The sequence below is a fragment of the Haemorhous mexicanus genome, chromosome 5, assembly GCF_027477595.1.
Source record: "Haemorhous mexicanus isolate bHaeMex1 chromosome 5, bHaeMex1.pri, whole genome shotgun sequence".
Taxonomy (NCBI): domain Eukaryota; kingdom Metazoa; phylum Chordata; class Aves; order Passeriformes; family Fringillidae; genus Haemorhous; species Haemorhous mexicanus.
Window position 1 is genome coordinate 46366104 of NC_082345.1, and position 18098 is coordinate 46384201.

General features: G+C 40.4%; 1 protein-coding gene across 1 annotated transcript in view; it reads left to right on the forward strand.

Moving 5' to 3' along the window:
- Positions 1-2222, forward strand: part of NELL2 (neural EGFL like 2) — a 134630-nt gene extending 132408 nt beyond the window's left edge. Inside the window, exon 20 of the mRNA XM_059847045.1 lies at positions 1403-2222. Within this exon, the coding sequence (XP_059703028.1) occupies positions 1403-1453 (51 nt within the window). The 3' untranslated portion in view covers positions 1454-2222. The remainder of the gene's footprint in view (positions 1-1402) is intronic.
- The last annotated feature ends 15876 nt before the right edge of the window (positions 2223-18098 follow it).

Consider the following 18098-nt stretch of genomic DNA (forward strand, 5'->3'; position numbering starts at 1 on the left):
ACTTTGGAGACTCGGTGCTGGGAAATGTGCTCTGGTTGTACTGCTCATCAGTGGCAAAGCACAAGGCATGTACCAGGTCTGACATGGACACCTAAGTGCTGCTCCCATCTGGCCTTTGGTGTTAAGCAAAGACTGAACTTTAAGCATTGACTAATTGGTATTCGGTATAAACACATACACAGACTTATCAAATCCATTGCTGCCATGTGGACATAGTGAGGATTAAAACAGATACTCTGCAAAACTCCATAATTTTAATGACTCAGGTGTGACTGCCTAGCAAAGAAGAGGTACCACTTTGTCCCTAAAAAAGCCCAAAACTTATTCAATTCTCTTTACAGAGCAGTGTTGATTTTGAAATACACTATCTGCTCATATTGCCAGCATTTTAATATTGCAGTTCTGCAGGCAAGCAGCCCACTGCCTCCAGATCAGGGTATGGTGTGCCCAGTTTGTGTAGTGTTCTTCTCATTCATCCTGTGTCACCCCACTCTTCTCTTGTAAAGCACCTCATGGAAGGTCAAAGCTCCAGTCTAAGCCTCTCTAAACAAGCTATAGCAAAATAGGTTTACACAAATCCTTTAAGAGTTTAGAAACTTGGGCATCAGCTAAAGCAGACTTAGCCACAAAAACAATTCTAATCACAAGTAAAGAATGGGGAGAGTAGGATTATAACCTCCTGTAACAGAAGGAGTGAAAGAAAATGCTTGAATTATTCAGACTTTGGTTTTAATAAGTCCTGTCGGTTTAGTCAATTGAATGTATTTGGACTAATTTATAAATAATACTCATTTTTTAATTTTCATTTTAAGAATCAGACTTAAGAAGTAGTAGAGATGCAGAAATTATTTCTCCAGTATTTAATGATGTCCATAGGCAATCTGTTCCCTTAATTGCCCTTAGTATTCTCACAAGAATGTCTGGACTATTTGGAAAAAGTTTGTGGATTAATGTTTGCTGGTGTTACAGCCAGGATGCATGCAGTTGAAGCATTCAGGGCTAAATAAAACCCAGAATCCCTTCTGCCTGATCTGAATAAAACTCCCAAGTGCCTTGTCTTGTTCAACAGCTTTATGTATTTGAGCAGATGCCTGATACCTTTATGGTGGGAGCATTCCTTCCACTGATCCCAGCTTCTTTCAGTTCGAGTGCTGTAGCTCAGGGACACAGACCACAAGAAGCCAAGCAATTAGAGGAATCAGAATAGCCCGTTCCCTCGGGCAACATAAGGACATGAGGACAATGTCATGAATCTGATCCAAGTCTGTACATCTCTTGTATTTTACAAGTCTGTATGCTCAAATCTGACGGGTATTTGCAAACAGCCAAGCTTGTTAAATTTGCTTGTTTTGTACAAAATGCAAATTGTTTCAATTCTTCTTTCTGTTTTTCCATCCTTTAGAATGGCCATGTCTGTTGCTCAGTGGATCCACAGTGCCTTCAGGAACTGTGACACCAACAACTATCTCTCACAAGCAGTTTCTGGATAAAGAATTTTCCTTCACAGAAATAGAACTTTAGACCAAAAATTGTTCAAAATTAAAACTAAAATTAGGTTGGTTTTGTCTATCTGAAGTGCAGATATGTGATGAACTCAGCTACCTGAATCAGAGTGAAATTTCTGGGACTCAAGACAAGCTCAGATGTGTAAACCTTTGTATGAGGTTAGGCCCAAATCTTCTGGCTATTTGTCTGTCTGGCATCCTTGTGCAGAATGTTTAGGTTAGTGTAAAGTGACACATTGTAATGCTGTACATAATGATGTCAAGATCTAAAATCAACTAGGAGCTCTTACAGGGTCTTCTGAAGCTTTGAGAGTCCAACGCTTGGCCAGATGCAGCAGATTCACCTAATCATATTTGGAACTGCACAAATGTGTTTGATTGCTTACTGCAGAACTTAGCAGATGTTTGAGTAAAAGGATGAAGCCTTCAGGAATAATGAACCTAGCAGCTAAGATGTGATATGTACAGTATGTGCGCTGAAAAAAAAAAGATAGAAGTTATTGTAAAAAACAAAAACAAAACAAGAAAAAACCAAAAAAAAAACCAAAAAAAAAAAGAAAACCCGTGATGCACAGGCATGGCTTCTTAATGTTTTCTGATGGGAAAAGTCATCAATATTTCCTTGTTTTACTGCACTTACTATTATTTCTTGATTGACTTTGTTCAGTATAAGCTCGTTATTGTGCAAATTTAAATAAATATTTCTCTTACCTTAAATTTCTGTTTGTGCCATCTTTCCTTTTCAAGGACTTAGTTTTCATGTATGCTGTTACTTTGCCAGTATTCCCAGAAATCAGAACAATACAGGTGAGGTATTGCCTGTGTAGCTCCTCTAAGTGTGGGAGCTTATGCCCAGCACAGCCTTTTGCCTATCATGTCTTATCTTTGTTAAGATACACATAAGTAATTTGTCATTACAGTGGATTAAATTGCAAATTCACATTCCTAAAGATCCCCTTTTTGTCAGTGGGGTGTTGGCACGCAGAGTCAGTAGAGACCATTTGTGTGTGATTTGGATCTGTTCACATTTGCAGGGGATCTTCTCCAAATTCCTCCTCTGTCCAGCTGCCAAAGGTTGGTTTGTCTTCCGTAAGCTCTGCAGCTGTTTTTGCTGTTTGTGTGAAGGATCTTAATGCGTGGGGATTACTGCAAAATGCAAACCCTTTTGTCACTACTGTTCTGTTGGGACAGTAAATAAAGGAGGCTACGTGACCAAACCTCTGTCATTCTCAATGAGAAATAAAGAATAAAGCAACTCTTACAAATTGCAGACTGACAAAGAATATGAACTTGTAGAAGAAAAAAAGCTGAATTTGCAAAGAATGCATCACAAACAGTGGAGACAAAACAGGAGAGAAGGAAGATGCCCAAGATGACAGCATTCTTTAGATGTTGCTTTAGTACTCATATTCTTTTCAGAGTGCCTTGCTGCTCTTCACCATCTCTCTTACAAGGAAATCTGGACAGGCAAAACTTCCAATAATATTGCTCTTGTGTGATATGAAGTTTCAGGGGAGGTCCGTGTATGTGGTTTTACAAAGCAGAATTATTTCCTGCAAACATGCTACTTCAGTTTCATGTACTGCAGGAGATGAAAGGAAACTCATGCAACCACATGTATCCAGCAGGTGTTCCCTAGAACCTGGATGGTTTTGGATTAGGGAATACAAGAGATGCTAGGCCACGAAATGCTAATAATTTAAACAAGTCCAAGAAATTAAAAATAGGGGGAAAAAGTACTCAAATGGATATTTTACATTGAACAAATAGAGTTAGGAAGCTGTCCAGACCAAATAAAACCTTTTCCTCATCTAGTCCATAAATAACAGCTATTCAAAGGGTTTTTTTTTTCTGGTTTATCCTATTCCTGGCAAGCAGCAATCACTATTTTTAAAGAAGATAGTTAGCTCCCTCCCAAAAAAGGTGCTTTCTCTGCAATGTTTTCTTGCCTGCTAGGAATTGTCAGGAGGTCAGGTTTTCATCTCAGACTCTGAGGAACATCTCCAGTGGATTTCATGAGCTGGCTTATGGCTGTTCCTGAGAGAAGGTTTAGCAGAAGTTGTATACCCTCTGAGAACTGCAATTCAATATAATTCAGAAATAGGTACAAGATAGACATAGAAAATGCATGAAGACCAGGGTTTTTTTGAAAAGAATGAACATTTTTCAAGGGCAGAATCCTTGAGCTCTGGTAGTGGCTGTACAAAGCTCTGAAGAGAACTGCTGGAGCTGGTAGATTAGATATCCTCAGAACATTGTAAGTAACGTTGTAAGCATCCCTATTTTAGCAGTGAATAGAAAAGTTGCAGGTGAGGCAAGTGTCTCTGTCCTTAATCTGGTTCTGTGCATCCTCTGACTTTGGTTTCAGAGCTATGACAAATATGAGAAGTCTAAGGAAAATTGACTTCAAAATATTTCCTGAGTCCTTTTTTCTAATACTGGTGTTTAGTACCAGCTTTTAATCAAAACTGAAATGGTTTATAGATGACAAAAACCCATCCATTTTCTTTGTTGCTGACCATGACCTGAGTGTTGGAGGATCTTTCTGCTATTGTGGGTTTGTGAAGCACAGGGCAGTACTCTAATAGGCCAAAAGGCCAAAAATTGAGATATAAGGTAATAGCTAAAACTTGAATCTGATCCTTGGAGAGACACTCAGTGTTGCATGTATGTAAGCACAGAAGTCATACTACTGAACAGAACTGGAAGTCTCTACTAAATAAAAAATGAGAATGGGTTCAGTGAATATTGTCTAATTTATCAGTGCCTAAGGTTACTAATCAGTTGGGAATTCTTCTAAAGGTCAGCAAACTCCAAGAAGACATATTGGTGACCCTCATTTTCATTCCTTTTCACCCCCTCTCCCCCATCTCCCTCCTGTTCAGCCCAGCCAGTAATTAGTACCTTGTGCTTTTAATTTTCCTTGAAAAGTAAATTTAAATATTATTAAAAATTGATGTCTAATTTCTAAGCCTAAATTATCTGTTAGACAATATAGTCCATAAAAAAAAAACAAACCCAAAACAATTCTGAATGATTCAGGTACCATGTGCTGTCTTACTGGCCTTTTGTTATTGATGCACTGTTTGCAGTACCAAAATTCAATAACTTCCATAAAGGAATTGTCACCTCTCTGCAGAGTAATTGCATTAAGTTAATAGACCTACAGACACAATGGCAGAGATGTCTTCAGTTACAATGCTGAATTCAGTGCTACGGTGAAACAAAATGCAGGTTGACAAAATGCAGCAGCATTGTAAAACTGTTGAGAAGGGTCCTAACTGCACCTGTGAATTTCTGGTACCCACAGATTTACTAGGGCCAATACTAGCCATTGCATTTTTAGAGGATGCCTTAACCTGGGTGTTTATGCAGGGAGGGCTGTAAAGGTGCCCTCCTTCATTTCCAGCATAGGATCTTGCCATTAGCTCCCCTGGCCTACAGCAGGTTCATGCTGGGTCACCTCAGAGAGGCACAATCTCATGAGCCACATTTGAGCTGGCTTCCAATGCAGGCTGTGTAAGCAGCAGGATCTCCCCCTCCACAGATTCTCCAAAGTGTAGCAAACGGCGGTGCTGAGCTCACATGCCCTCTCAACAGGAGGGAGCTCCCTTGGTTTTGCAGATAAAAATAGCAGCAGCTTTAAAGTAGGGCTCTGCTAGTTATTTTTTAATAGTGTAACTACTTACTCACAGGCAAATGCAGTTTAACTTGTCCCCAAAGCAGTTAATAATTTAAGCTAAAAACCGCTAGCTAGCTTTTGCCAACTCTAAAAAGAAAATGTTTCAGAGTAGTACAAGTAAGAAGTCATCTCCTGAGTGGTGGCCTGTGTCTCTTCTTCAGTGCACCAGTAAAAAGCCCACTGCAGTTGTGCCTTCTACCCAAGTCACAGTCATATTCACTAAGTCACAATCCTGGCTATGTCTCCTGTTGCTATTTTAATTTCCAATTAAAAATTAAAAGCTTCTTGTTGATTTAGCATCGTGGCCAAACCTCTGTCCTGGGAGAAAAGACAAAGTGTACCACTGGATTTTTCAGTAAGGAGAAGCATTTCAGAGAGGGCTTGAAAAGAAAAAGGTGGTATTGAAAACTGTTTTTCATGTCTCTGTGGCTGTTTATCAGCCTTGTGAATGGCCACTAGCATGTCAGTGTATTTCACTTTTTTTCCTTTTGACAGTAAGGTGCTAATGCAGAATGATAAAAATAAAAAAATCAACTGTTGAAATCAATTACTCATCTAGGTCTGCGCTAACCAGTATTTTCTTATTGTCAGAATATATACAGTCTGTAAAATACCAGGCATTGTTTACTATAGCAGGAGATTTACAACCTATATCCTGCTAATCTCTTCATAGATTATTTCTATAACTTCCAAGTTTAACTACTACAAACCATAAAAATCTATTGATTGCATAATTTTTGTCCATAAGATGGCCAAACTCAAATTTTGAGATGAAGCATAGTTATTGTTTTTTCAGTAATCTCATGTTACCATTCAAATATAACTCTCAGTATGTCATTTGTGTATCAACAGTATTGCTTGGAATTACAAAATAAAATTGTTTAAGGGCTTATTTTAGGACTGAGTCATATATGAAACCAGAATAACTAGAATTGCATCACTACAGGTAGAGAGCTTCCATCTAAATAGAACAACAGAAACAAAGTAGACTGCAGTGCAATTTCATGGCGGGGAAAGAAATTTCATGGGAAGGAGGAGGGAACAAAACAAAAAACAACAATCCCACTGATGTTAACTTGGTCCTGTCCTCTTTTAGTGACCACTGCTCTGAACAAGAAGTGGGATGCAGCCTTGTGCATGGTTACCTTAGTTTTTACAAGATCCTTAGTTGATGCTGCTTTTGAATATTTCATCCGACTGACTGAACCACAGCCTTTTCCTATTTATTTTCTTAGTGCCTTTAGTAAAAATGTAAAAACTGCCCAAAAAGGGCCAATGCAGGATGTGTGTGTCCCCCTTTGAAGCAGGCACTGTATCACAGCTGGACATCCTTCCCAAGGCAGTTGTAGGCACCAGCCAGCCAGGGTGGGGGAGCACCACCCTACCTAAAGGTGTAATCCTGTTGGTTTTATCAGCTATAGGTAGGTGAGTGCTCCATGAGTTGTTACCAGAATGACCCAGGTCAGACTGATTCCTCTTGCAACCTTGCAAGCAAGGCAAAGCCTCCCCTTTTGGCTGCTGTATGTGGATTTTGCAAGTCACATGGTTTGTCAGGGCAAAGAGATGCAGAGGTGGGATTGGTGCTGTCCCAAGAGCTCCCATATCACCCCAACATGTGCAACCCACAACCCAGAGGGGTCAGTCTGGTGACAAATGGATGTCTGTGGTGTTGTGATGTCCCCAGGACAGGTGAGAGATGAGAATTTGACTCCATGTTCTCAGAAGGCTGATATATTATGATATGATATGATATGGTATGATATGATATGATATTATATACTAAAACTATACCAAAGACAGAGAAAGGATATATCAGAAGGCTTGAAAAGAATGATAATGAAAGCTCATGACTGACTCTTCAGAATCCAACACAGCTGAAGGTGATTGTTCATTAATTAAAAGCAATTCACATGGAACAAATCAAAGATGCACCTGTTGGTAAAACATCTCCGGGCCGCATTCCCGAGCAATCAGATAATTATTGTTTTCATTCTTTTCTGAGGCCTCTTAGCTTCCCAGGAGAAGAAATCCTGGTGAAGGGATTTTTCAGAAAAAATCATGGTGATGTCAAAGTCAGTTAATGAAGAAGGTGTTAAAATTTGGCCTTGCAGACAGTGCTGGTGACAAGCTGAGGGGATAACACTGATATTACTTTACCGATCTTTTTAAAATCAGTCTCTTTTTTAATTTTAAATTTCCATTGGGTAATTATTACATTTGATGGGCCCTGATGCTCTTTTGAAGAACACAGCAGGTGAGGAAGAAATTATTCTTTCCTCTCTTGGTCAGCTTGAGAGGCTGTTTGGCTGCTGTTGTGTTCAAAGGAAAGAGAAATGCAGCCCACAGAGCCTGTGACCCGCCCACCACTCAGCAGAAGCACACACTGCACACTGACCTGTGTGAGTGACACTGGCTGCCTGCTCTGGGCAGCCTCTAGCCTCAGCAGCAAGAGCCCTTTCTTTTAACATCCCTGTCACAGTGATGGGAATTATGTGGTGCTGTTCCCACCCTCATCTCCTCTGTGGCCTCCCGTGTCAGTACTTGGCAGATCACTTTCAGTGTTAGCCTGTCTCTGCATGGCTTCCATAGCAGGGGGTTTTATTCTCCCACCTTTTCAAACTTTCTCACATGGAATTTATCACTCCTTGGGCTAGAGATCACAGTATGGTGTACAGTATGCGATCACAGTATCATGTTGGTTTAGAGGTTTTAGCCAGTGTTAACCCTCCCTTTAGAAAAACTAAAATATATGGATTCCTACTGTGCATGTGTTCCCAATATACTGTACAATTAAGGTCATTGAATTTGGATAAATATTGGAGTCAAATTCCTACCTTAGTCCAAGTTTTCACATTTCAGGTTCATTTGTGTTTTCTCTTGCTCTGGAGATGGAACCAAACTGAGTAAGTGGTTTCTGAAATTTTAATTAACTTTGTTTTCATTTTGAATTAATAAAGCACTAAGTACGCATTTCTGTGTTTTTTTAACAGAAGCAGTTTCCAAAATCTACCGCCCAGAAGGCCAGTTTGCACCCTCACAATCAGAGGTCTAATTTCTTAATCCTCTTATACTGAAATTTTAAATGCTTCATCTATTCCCAGAAAATCTATAGATATTCAGACATTTATATGGCTCGTTTAAGTGATCTTTTCATTTCTTCTATAGCAAGTTTTTGTCATTTGTGTAGCTTTCAAGAGATTTTTGCATGCTTCATGTATTTGAATTGCTTCTTGTAGGTAATATCTCTTTGCACATAAAGCTTCTCATCTGTTGAATTTGAAATTTTTTAGCTATTAGAATTTAAGGTTCATATATGAAATATATTCCTGAAATATATACACCTGGTCAGCAAAAGAAAATATTACAGAGAGATGAATTTTGCCCAATACACACAATAATGAAGGCAAAACTGTGCTTGATCTAGTATTTGAAATAGTTTCTGTGTTTTATTGTGTTCTTTGGCTGTGTTCCAGCAGGTTTGTATTAATCTTCTTTATAAGTATAAACCTGGGTTCTGAGCAATCAATCAGTACAAGGTCAACTGCAGTCATTGCCTGCCTGGTGTGAATCAAAACCAGAGACACGTGGACATTTGTGAGAAAATAGAGAAGCAGAGATTTCACTGTCACCAAAATGCTTTTTGTGTTCAAAAATAAATATATGGAATGGTTTCAAGTGAATTAGGTAATACATTTTTTCCAGATTTTGAGAGTAAGATCAGGGAAAAACCTAGAGGTGAGGGTATAGTGTGTTTACTGAGTACTGTACTGGTTACACCAGAAAACCCTGAGATGGCACTGACTGAATAGTGCAGATATTTGTCAGTGGTTATAAAACTTCCTCAGGGTAAAAAAGTGTCTTCGACTGAAAAACTCCTGATGCTGAGCTTTAGACATGTTGCACAACTAATTAAAGGCCCCTGAACACGGTCAGGTGATGGTGGAGGAGCAGTTTAGGATGCTGCTGTCCCCTTCTTTGCTCAGGTGCAGCTGACTCCTCTGCAGGCCTCCTTACGGTGGGGCTGGGGCGAGCACATGACAGCTACACTGCTGTGGCTCAAGGTCTTTGGGAGGGGGGCACTGCTTCTGGCTGTGTAGCCACAGCCTTTGCACTGGTTTGGGTCAAAAGCACCTGGTTCTGACAGGAGCTTCCTGCCATGGAGAGCGGGCAGCAGAAGGAGAGCTGGCACAGATGCTGGCAACTGGTAGCTTGCTGTCTTGAGAGGCAATGACCTCTGCCAAGGAGACACCAACAGGCATCAGGGAGTTGATCCAAGACCCAGAGAAGTCTGTGGAGATTTTCCCTCATATTAGGACCTGTGTTAAGATCTGATTATTTTGTGTATTAGAGAGATTTCTCTCTAATAAGAGAGGAAGGACCTCCCATCAGTGTGCCCCCTGAATTAAGGTGCAAACCGACCATATGCTGAAGTCTATAATAAGGAATTTATTTAATAATAAATGTGAGGCAGAGATAGAAATAAATGGGAAAAAAACAGGTGGTGAAGAGAAGGAGAGTGACAGAGAGACAGACTAGGTAGAAAGGTATCACAACCCATGGATCCAGAAGGTGTCCTGTTGTTTCTCTTTGGTTTTCTGGTGTTCTTGGTCATGGGGGTCCCATGAAACATGGGGTTCAGCATGTTAATGTATGTTCAGGCATATGTGGGAACCTCCAGGTACCTCCCCCAGAGTGAGTTAGATTTACACCATCTTTTGAAACGCAGGGGATCATGTGCAGTCCTCTGGTGGAAGACATTCAGTCTCTCACAGAGCCAGGCCCTGAAATATTTATTCACATGCTAAATGAAAGAGTGCTACCAGCCCATTGTTTTTAGTATGGTTGGAGCACTTACATATCACATCTGGCACAGTGCAGATGTTCTCTTCCATCACTTTCTCCACCGGGATGAAGTTCAAAGAAGCTATAAATATATAGAAACGTGAAAATTATGACAATGAGAAATAAATTTGACCTATTTTGTTTGACTGAGGCAAAAATAAAATAAGTCAAATATATCTCTAATGTATTCTGGTTTCTGAGAGGAAACTTGGGTGGCAATGTCAGGAAGGCCCTGTCTGTGTTTCTTGAAGTGTCCTACAGAAAAGAATGCATTTGATAAAGGGCAGCTTTCCAAAGAGTGCACAATTAGGGGCAGCGATGCAAAAAATTGCAGACACAAAGAACAAGAAAGGCTTGCAGACCTGTCACTGAAACACCATGGCTGGGAAAAGCATGGGTCCACTTGGTCCACTTGTGTGCCTTGGTATCCCTAATTACAGATGCAATCCTGTTGGTTCATCTCCAGTGGCTTAGCAAGATTACTTTCACAGTGGTTGCCTGATAAATGTCTGCTTGCTCATTAGCATAGCTGACATTTCCCAGCTCTGCTTAGTTGTGCAGCCCCAGTTAATTCACATCCTTTTTAGTTGATAGCCTGAAGTTCAAATGGAACAAATTTTTGGTGTTATTTATATGGCTGCATATATTTTCCCTCCTGTGTGGTCAGAATAATAACTTCAAACCCAGAAAGAAACCCCAAATCCTGAAACAGCAGAAAGATCATTTACATTTATTCTGGGGCAAAACTTCTTTTGAACTCTGAATGTAATTCCTTCTTCTTAATCACTTGTACATTTATGTCTACAGTACAGTAGTAGTTCCTCAAATCTATATTGCTTTCCTATGAGGCCTAGGCTGTAATTATACATATGTACCTCATTAAAGCAGCAAACATTTTTTCAATCTATTTAAAGAAAATAGATATATAAGCTCACTGGATAATGTGTGTTGTTAGAACTGATAATGTTATTGATATGGGACAATGACATAATATGTCAAACCAAAGCCTGTCTTTAAAGAACTCCATTTATCATGACCTGAATTTGTAAGGTATATATCAGAAAATGTTTAGCCTGAAGAAATGAAAAGAAATAGAGAGGCTTTTTTCTGAAATGTTTGCTTCAGCACTGTAAATTTTCAGAGAGCAGTCTCTGAAATGGCAATCATGAATCAGGTGAATGTTTGATTTCAAGGGCTCCTTGGGAAGATCTAGAATTACACACCTAAAAAGAAGCTGTACACAGCTGAGCTGTGTTGCAGTTGCATGTCTCAGTGTTCTTCTGGGATAGAGCAGACTGGAGTGAAGGACCCTTCTCTGTTTCCTTCTTCACTTGCCCGGGAAGTGCCCAGCCATAACCTCCTGCACATTTTTGGTCCCATTCCCACCTTTTCCTTTTCCCTATGCTTCTTTTTAGTCTGATTTTTAAAAGAAAGCCATCACTCCTCCCAGCTAAGTGTCATAGCCTAGAAAAAGTTTCCTTTTTTGCCCAAAACACTTGCATTCCTGGATGTCCAGTTGCTGCAAGGCATGTGGTGGATGAGAGGACCTTCCATCGGTGTGCCACCCCAAGCCCTGCATCTGGGACTTTCAAATGTCCTTTAGTGAATGCCTCTGAGGAAACAGCAAGCTGAATACTACAGACCCGAGGGCCCTCAAGAGTCTTTCAGCACTGCCAATGCACAGAGATTTAGAGCAAACCAAATAGCAGAATGGAAGATGATCATGCACTTGCCATTTTCATTCATGGACTGCTAATTTTTTTTTAAAATACTGTCTTACAGAAAAGTCACAATATTTTAGTAAATAATTTTTAATTTAAAAGAATCTACATGGGATATAATCTAAGTGTCATTTTTCACTTACTGAGTAGCTTTTATTCACTGGACTGCACTGTCTTTTGTTAACATCCATGAAACTTCAAAAATGTTGCATTAGTCATTGGAGAGCTTTCAGTTTACTCCCAACCTACATTAGAGACAATTGCAGAATTACAGGGAAAGCATTAATAAAAAATTGACCCTGAAGACTACAAGGACTGTTGCAAAGTGCATTTCCTAGTATGCATCAAAAGCTAACAATATAAAAAATTCTATAAAATTCTTGCTTAATATAGTGTGGTTTGGTTTTTCAAGAAGAACAATGTATTTTACACTAGGCCTAAAGTTGTCTCCATAAATAATAAACCATTTGAAAGCACTAGGTCAGTGCAGATGAGCAGAATCAGTGGCATCACGGTGTTTTTTTCTAAAGTCTCTCCCATGTTTAGGTAGTGACAGGTAGGTAAGGAACCTGGTCCTCTCTTCCTGATCACAAGTTATTTACATTGACATGAAAGATTTAAAGCCAATGAATGAACTGCAGAGGGCATGAGCTCACAGGCAGTTCAAGTGACCAAATAGGGAGCCAATTCTGCATCATGATTAAAAAACAAAGGAACTCATTCCCTTCACTTCTATGTGAAGGACTTCTCACCTTTCTTTGAGGACCATTAGTGGGACAGAAAAAAACCACAATAATTCATCTGGGGCATTTTTCCTCCTCCCTTTTCCTTTCCCTGCTCTTGTTTTTCTGTGTTCCTGAGGTTTATCTGCTGAGGTTCCTGGCACCATGTGCACAATGTTTTCACTCATTTGTCTTGCATTGCTTTCAGGTTCTCTGACCACTAAAACCAAGCCATACCTAACCAAACAAGCCACTGAGGAACATCTGGAAGAATCAACAGAAGAGACTGTTAAAAAGACTGTGCATTGCATAAATGAGAAGTCATTTAGAAGAACAATCTCATGTCTTCATAAGCAAAAGTGCCTCATTTTCCATGTAGTGGCATGCTTTTGAACTTCCCTCTCGCCTTCCAATTATATGCTTGTCAAAGACAGAGCCAGAAGGTCACAACCACTTTACTCTCCCCACTGTACAAACCAGCCAATTAAAACTTCCACTTCTTAGTGTATTTCAATTATTTATGATACCTAGCTTGAACAAATACACTTCCAGGCTTGAATCTGGAAGCTAAAAGGGGAAAAAATGGCATAGCAACTGATTCAAAATGGGCAACACCAGACTGGAAAATAGAGAGAAGTTCTCCTAGCATGCCTTTGCTGGAACATAAAGCATCTGGCTTTCTTTACATTGTTGGAAGTGATCATTTGAAACTCTACTGTCCTGATATACTTCTTAATTTTCTATTTGGAAGTACAGCTGAGACACATGCAAACACATGCATATCTCCCAAGCAAATAGGGTGGGTATAACTTGTCAGACTAGATGTGCTAGACAGCTGAGCATCTAGCTCCTTCTGAAGCCTTGATGGGAGCCAAAACAAGCATCTTATCAGTTATGTCTGACCCGATGTGTACACTCGCAAGATGCCAGTGAGAATTTGTCAAAAGCAAGGGTTGGAGTAAACCATTCCTGTCAGAGAGTGCAGAGTCTGGTGGCCCCAGAGTGGGGAACCTGCCATGGCTTCCTCCTTCAGACATGAATTAACCATATGCTCTACTCCCAGAGCCATTCCCCTTGGCCTGCAGGCCAGGTGCCTCAATTAACAGCTGTTCTGTCTTGGTGCTGGTCAGGGTCAAGCACTGACAACACGGCCTCACTGTGCCCTGTGCAGGTTCTCCCCTGGCACTCAGGCATTGTGCTCTTGGGTCTGCAGATACGAGCCTTGCATGGGCCAGCAGCCCCTGAGATACCAGGACGAGTTGGCCAGCGAGGCACTGGTGCTTCCCAAGCTGTGATGCTCTTTGAGGGTGTGTGTGCAGCTGCTGTCATGTAACCCCACACTCCCTATCCTCCCCTATCCAAGAGCCCACCAGACGACTGTTGGCTCAGAGGGACTTGCAGCTGGATCTTATATGGCTATTGTGGCTATAAGCCATATGGGATTTTGGATCAAAATGCTCTCATCAGAAGTCAGTTGTAATAAACTCTGTAATGCCAAAGAATGCCACTGAAAATTAAGAGAATAGATTCTTATGAACCTCTCATTGATATAACGATTTTTTAAAGAAGAATTAACATGTTTCCATAGAAGTAAGCAAGTGTCAGGTCCTGTGAAGCTCTCCAGGACAGTACACATTGCAGCTAAACAGTTCTCTCCTGAACAGCAAAAGAGTAGAAGGGCTATGCATCAAAGTAGGGACACAGTGTTTTGGCCACAGTATTTCAGATAAAAAAATGCAGCAGATCTATTCTGTTCCTGGGAAAGCCTTCAGTCCTCATTGACTTTGGAAGGACCTACTTACAAAGAAAAAACCCAACTGTACAGTCCAGCGAAGAAGAACCACTGATGAGTTGAGTGGACATTCCCAGGGTGACATGGGCACAGGAAGTCCCCACATGCCTTCACGGAGCTCAGACCCAATTTGAACCTGCAGGAGACCTGCATGGCAAGGGTTTGAAGGGATGGTGGAATTTTTGACCTTGTTACAGGGGATGTGCATGCTGTCCCCAGGGGTATCCACAGTCCCTGGCTAGCTAGCATATGCCCCAGGATGGGGTACAGAGCCCTGAACAAAAATGAAGGGCACAAAGAAGGGAGTTTCACCCACTCCATGTTCTCGGCTTAGTGCTGGTCAAGATTGGACTTCATCTCTCATGTGTTTTCTTCACATTACATACATGAACAGATGATGAGGCTTGTTTCATTGTGAGGGTTGTTTATGCAAATTGCTGGACTTGGTTTTTCCATGTTTCATCTCCTCCCACATGATTACACGGTCAGGATCACTCTGTATTTAGGGTTGTTTTTGGGGAGAAATATTGAGGAATATTCAATTCCCCTTTTTGAACTGGCTTGCTCCAAAACAACTCCCAGAAAGCTGCTTGTCAGGAAGAGCATGGTATTCTCCACAGTGCTCTGAGCAGAGCAGCTCCCTGCCTGCCTGCCTGCCTGCCTGCTGCCCGTGGGGATCTGCACCTTTCACTGGGGCTGTCCTGCTGGGCCTTTGTCCTTCTCACTGGCAACACTTTTGGAAACTGAAAAAGGCCTGTTTATCCCCTTGCTCAATTAAATGCAGACAGGCTAAGGCCGTGGCTATTTAAAGTAATGGCAGTCAGCAGAACAGATGCTTAGGACGTGAGTGCTGGACTATCATTAAAAGATATGGTCTGTGATTAAAATATGTTTTTCCTATGGGAAACTGCAGCCCTCTAGGACTTTTTGGCTTATTAAGGAAGTTTTGAGCTACCATATTTCTCTAGCAGAGATAAAATAATGCAAACTTGCTACTGATACCAGGACCATGTTTTCCTCATTCCCACTATTGTTTCTGGATCTTCAAACTACTCTGTTTTGATTCTTGTAGCTAAGTGACTTTGAGTAGAAACAATGAAGTATCTTATGTTCTTGTATATTGAGATCTTAATTTCTTGTAAGTTCCTACAGGTACTCTCAACTTTACCCTGTGATATAATATAATGTAATATCATGCAATATATAATAAATCATATTTTCCACTCTGATTTCCTCTTGTTCACTTTTTCCTAGATAGGAGATCATCCTGGGTGCTTAGATTGACAATTTCACAGATACAGAATGGGTTTGGCTGCACACATTTCCTTGGAATGAGCAGCAACTGTGTTTCCAATCTAATGGAATGATTCGGAAAAATTTCATACTTACAGCTTATTTTTAACAAAGGAATTATTTCCTTTCAGGAACAAACCCTCTGTAGCATGGGAAACTGCAGCATGTAAGCCAGTTCCTAAGTACATCAATTCTCACCAGAAGCAAATCCAGAGGTGTGTGTCCTACATTTCTTTGGTTAATAATGTGAATCAAGTTTTATTTAGTAAATAAAAAGATACATGCTGCAAAAGTTTTCCATCATCTCATTGAGAGTGTAATAAACTGTGTGTTGTTTGCTAGCCTTGTGGGTCCTCTTAGTTTCTGATCGTATGGTATCAGAAAAATCAATATCTCATTTCTCACATCAGCCAGATGGATAGGCCCGGCAAGGGCTTCAGCCAAGCCTTTGTGCCACTCTGACAGGGAAAAAAACACATTTTCCCTGTTTCAAGCTCTACTGTTTACAAGCAGCTATTGACAGCCTTGCAGTACTTTCTCTCAGTAAGATCTATCACAGTAGAACTTTGAAGTCTCCCTGGCTTGGCTGTATTTCTTATACCTCCTCACTTACCAAGTACAGCTATAAATCCCTAAAGTGGTTACTATTGCATGTGCTCACTAAATGTTGAGATCAGCCACATAGTAAAGGAAGTGTTCTGAATTTGTGGTCAGCCTGACTTATGCTGATCCTTCCAAAAAAAAAAGCTGTCAGGAGATTCTGGCTTACAAAAACCTGGCAAGTACATTGCCATGCCTGCTGATGAAATTAGTTTCCCTGCATGGCTGTGTGGCACAGCTCTTTATATCTGTTGCAAAACAAGTTGGTGCAGAACCAGCTGGCAGTAGCAAAGGTTTGTTTTCTGCTCTGTGGATGTCATGGTACACATTGATGTAAAGGGTAATTTTTTATACCATAACTTAGGAGAATGCTAATATTAATATAAAGAGTATTTTCAAACTTAGAAGACAGATGAAAAAAGTTATATTTTGAAATGCATTGACTAAATTTAAAACATTTCTAGTGAAAGCTTTGTATTTTTTTTAATTTTACACACAATATATCATAATCACATCCAAATGAGAGTATTAAAAGTTAAATAGACCTTGTGATTGCCTAGTGAATTATGCAATGTATGGGAATATCAAATAAGAATTATCCATTTAACTCTGGTTGGCGGTCCTACTCACAGTGCTTATTACAGATTATTTCTTCCACAGAGACACTGCTTGTCAAAATAAAACCCCTGAAATTATTTTCTCTCTCTATTAACAGTGGCTGAGCGCATGAAAAGTTCTCCACAACAGTTTCTTCACAGTTATGTCACTGCATATGCCATGGTTGTAAAGCTGGCTTCAAGAAAGCCAGTGCTGGCATTTAGTGAATCTAAAGCACTATCAGTATAGTAATACTAATGGTAATTCCCATGTAATACAAGAAATTTAAAATTCAAATGCAGGTACTCCATTTTCCACATGTCACCCTCAGGAGTGCTATAGAGGCAGCTCAAATCTCATAGGGAATTTCTGTGCAAATTCAGACCCTTCACAGACTGGTGGAAAGCAGCAGAATACAAACCAGACCTGTGCAATACTTTTACATTAATCCTCCTAAAATGCCCACCAGTCCGTGTCCTGTGATGAAACTAGAACTCCAGTCTGGGTCTTCCCTCTTGCTTCGCCACATCCAGTCCCCTTGGACCTGGAGATGTCTGGGGAAGCTGGCCCATGTCCAGACCCAGAGTGACAACAGCCCCCTGGGCTGAGCCTGGTCACTCCAGGGCCTCGTCAACACAGCCCTACATTGTGTGCTTTATTGTCGTGCAACTCTGTAAGATCGTGGGCGTTACCCTTCATTTCCCACTGAGTTTGTAGGTCCAAAATTTTAAACTGAGACCAGGAAGCTCAAACCCAAAGCAATGTTCCTGTGACTCTCAGACAATGAAACCAGGAGCATACAATGCTGCAGTCATCTCTGATGGCTGCACAAAACTATGAAGCATAGTGGGACTGCATAAAGATTCTTAAATGACTGAGAGAAAGTTATGGGATCCAGGCTTAGGTTTGAGGAATTAAATATAGTGAGGTATGGACCAATTTTCTTTCCAATTGCAACTTCTGAAGTGCAGCTGATTCAGAAGAAAGGCTCTTTTTTGTCTGAGATCAGTTGAAAGCTCAAAATCAATGACACCATACCTGAACACAGGCAAAGAGAATATAATGTTCCCCACTATACTTTTTGAAGCTTACTTCTCTTAAACATAAACTGTACTGTTCTTCTGGAAATGAAATTTAAAGATCATTTTGTCAAAGATATCACAAAGTGCAAAAAAACAACTTTTGCACATTTTTAGCCGGTCTAACTTCAAGGCAAAAATCAGAGTTAAGAAAGGAAAATAAACCATGACATAAAAGCAATGCTTCCTCCTTTTCTGGATGATTGCGTGCTCAGATTGCGCTTAAAACTCCCAGGAGATGTACAGATAGAGATGAAATATTGGT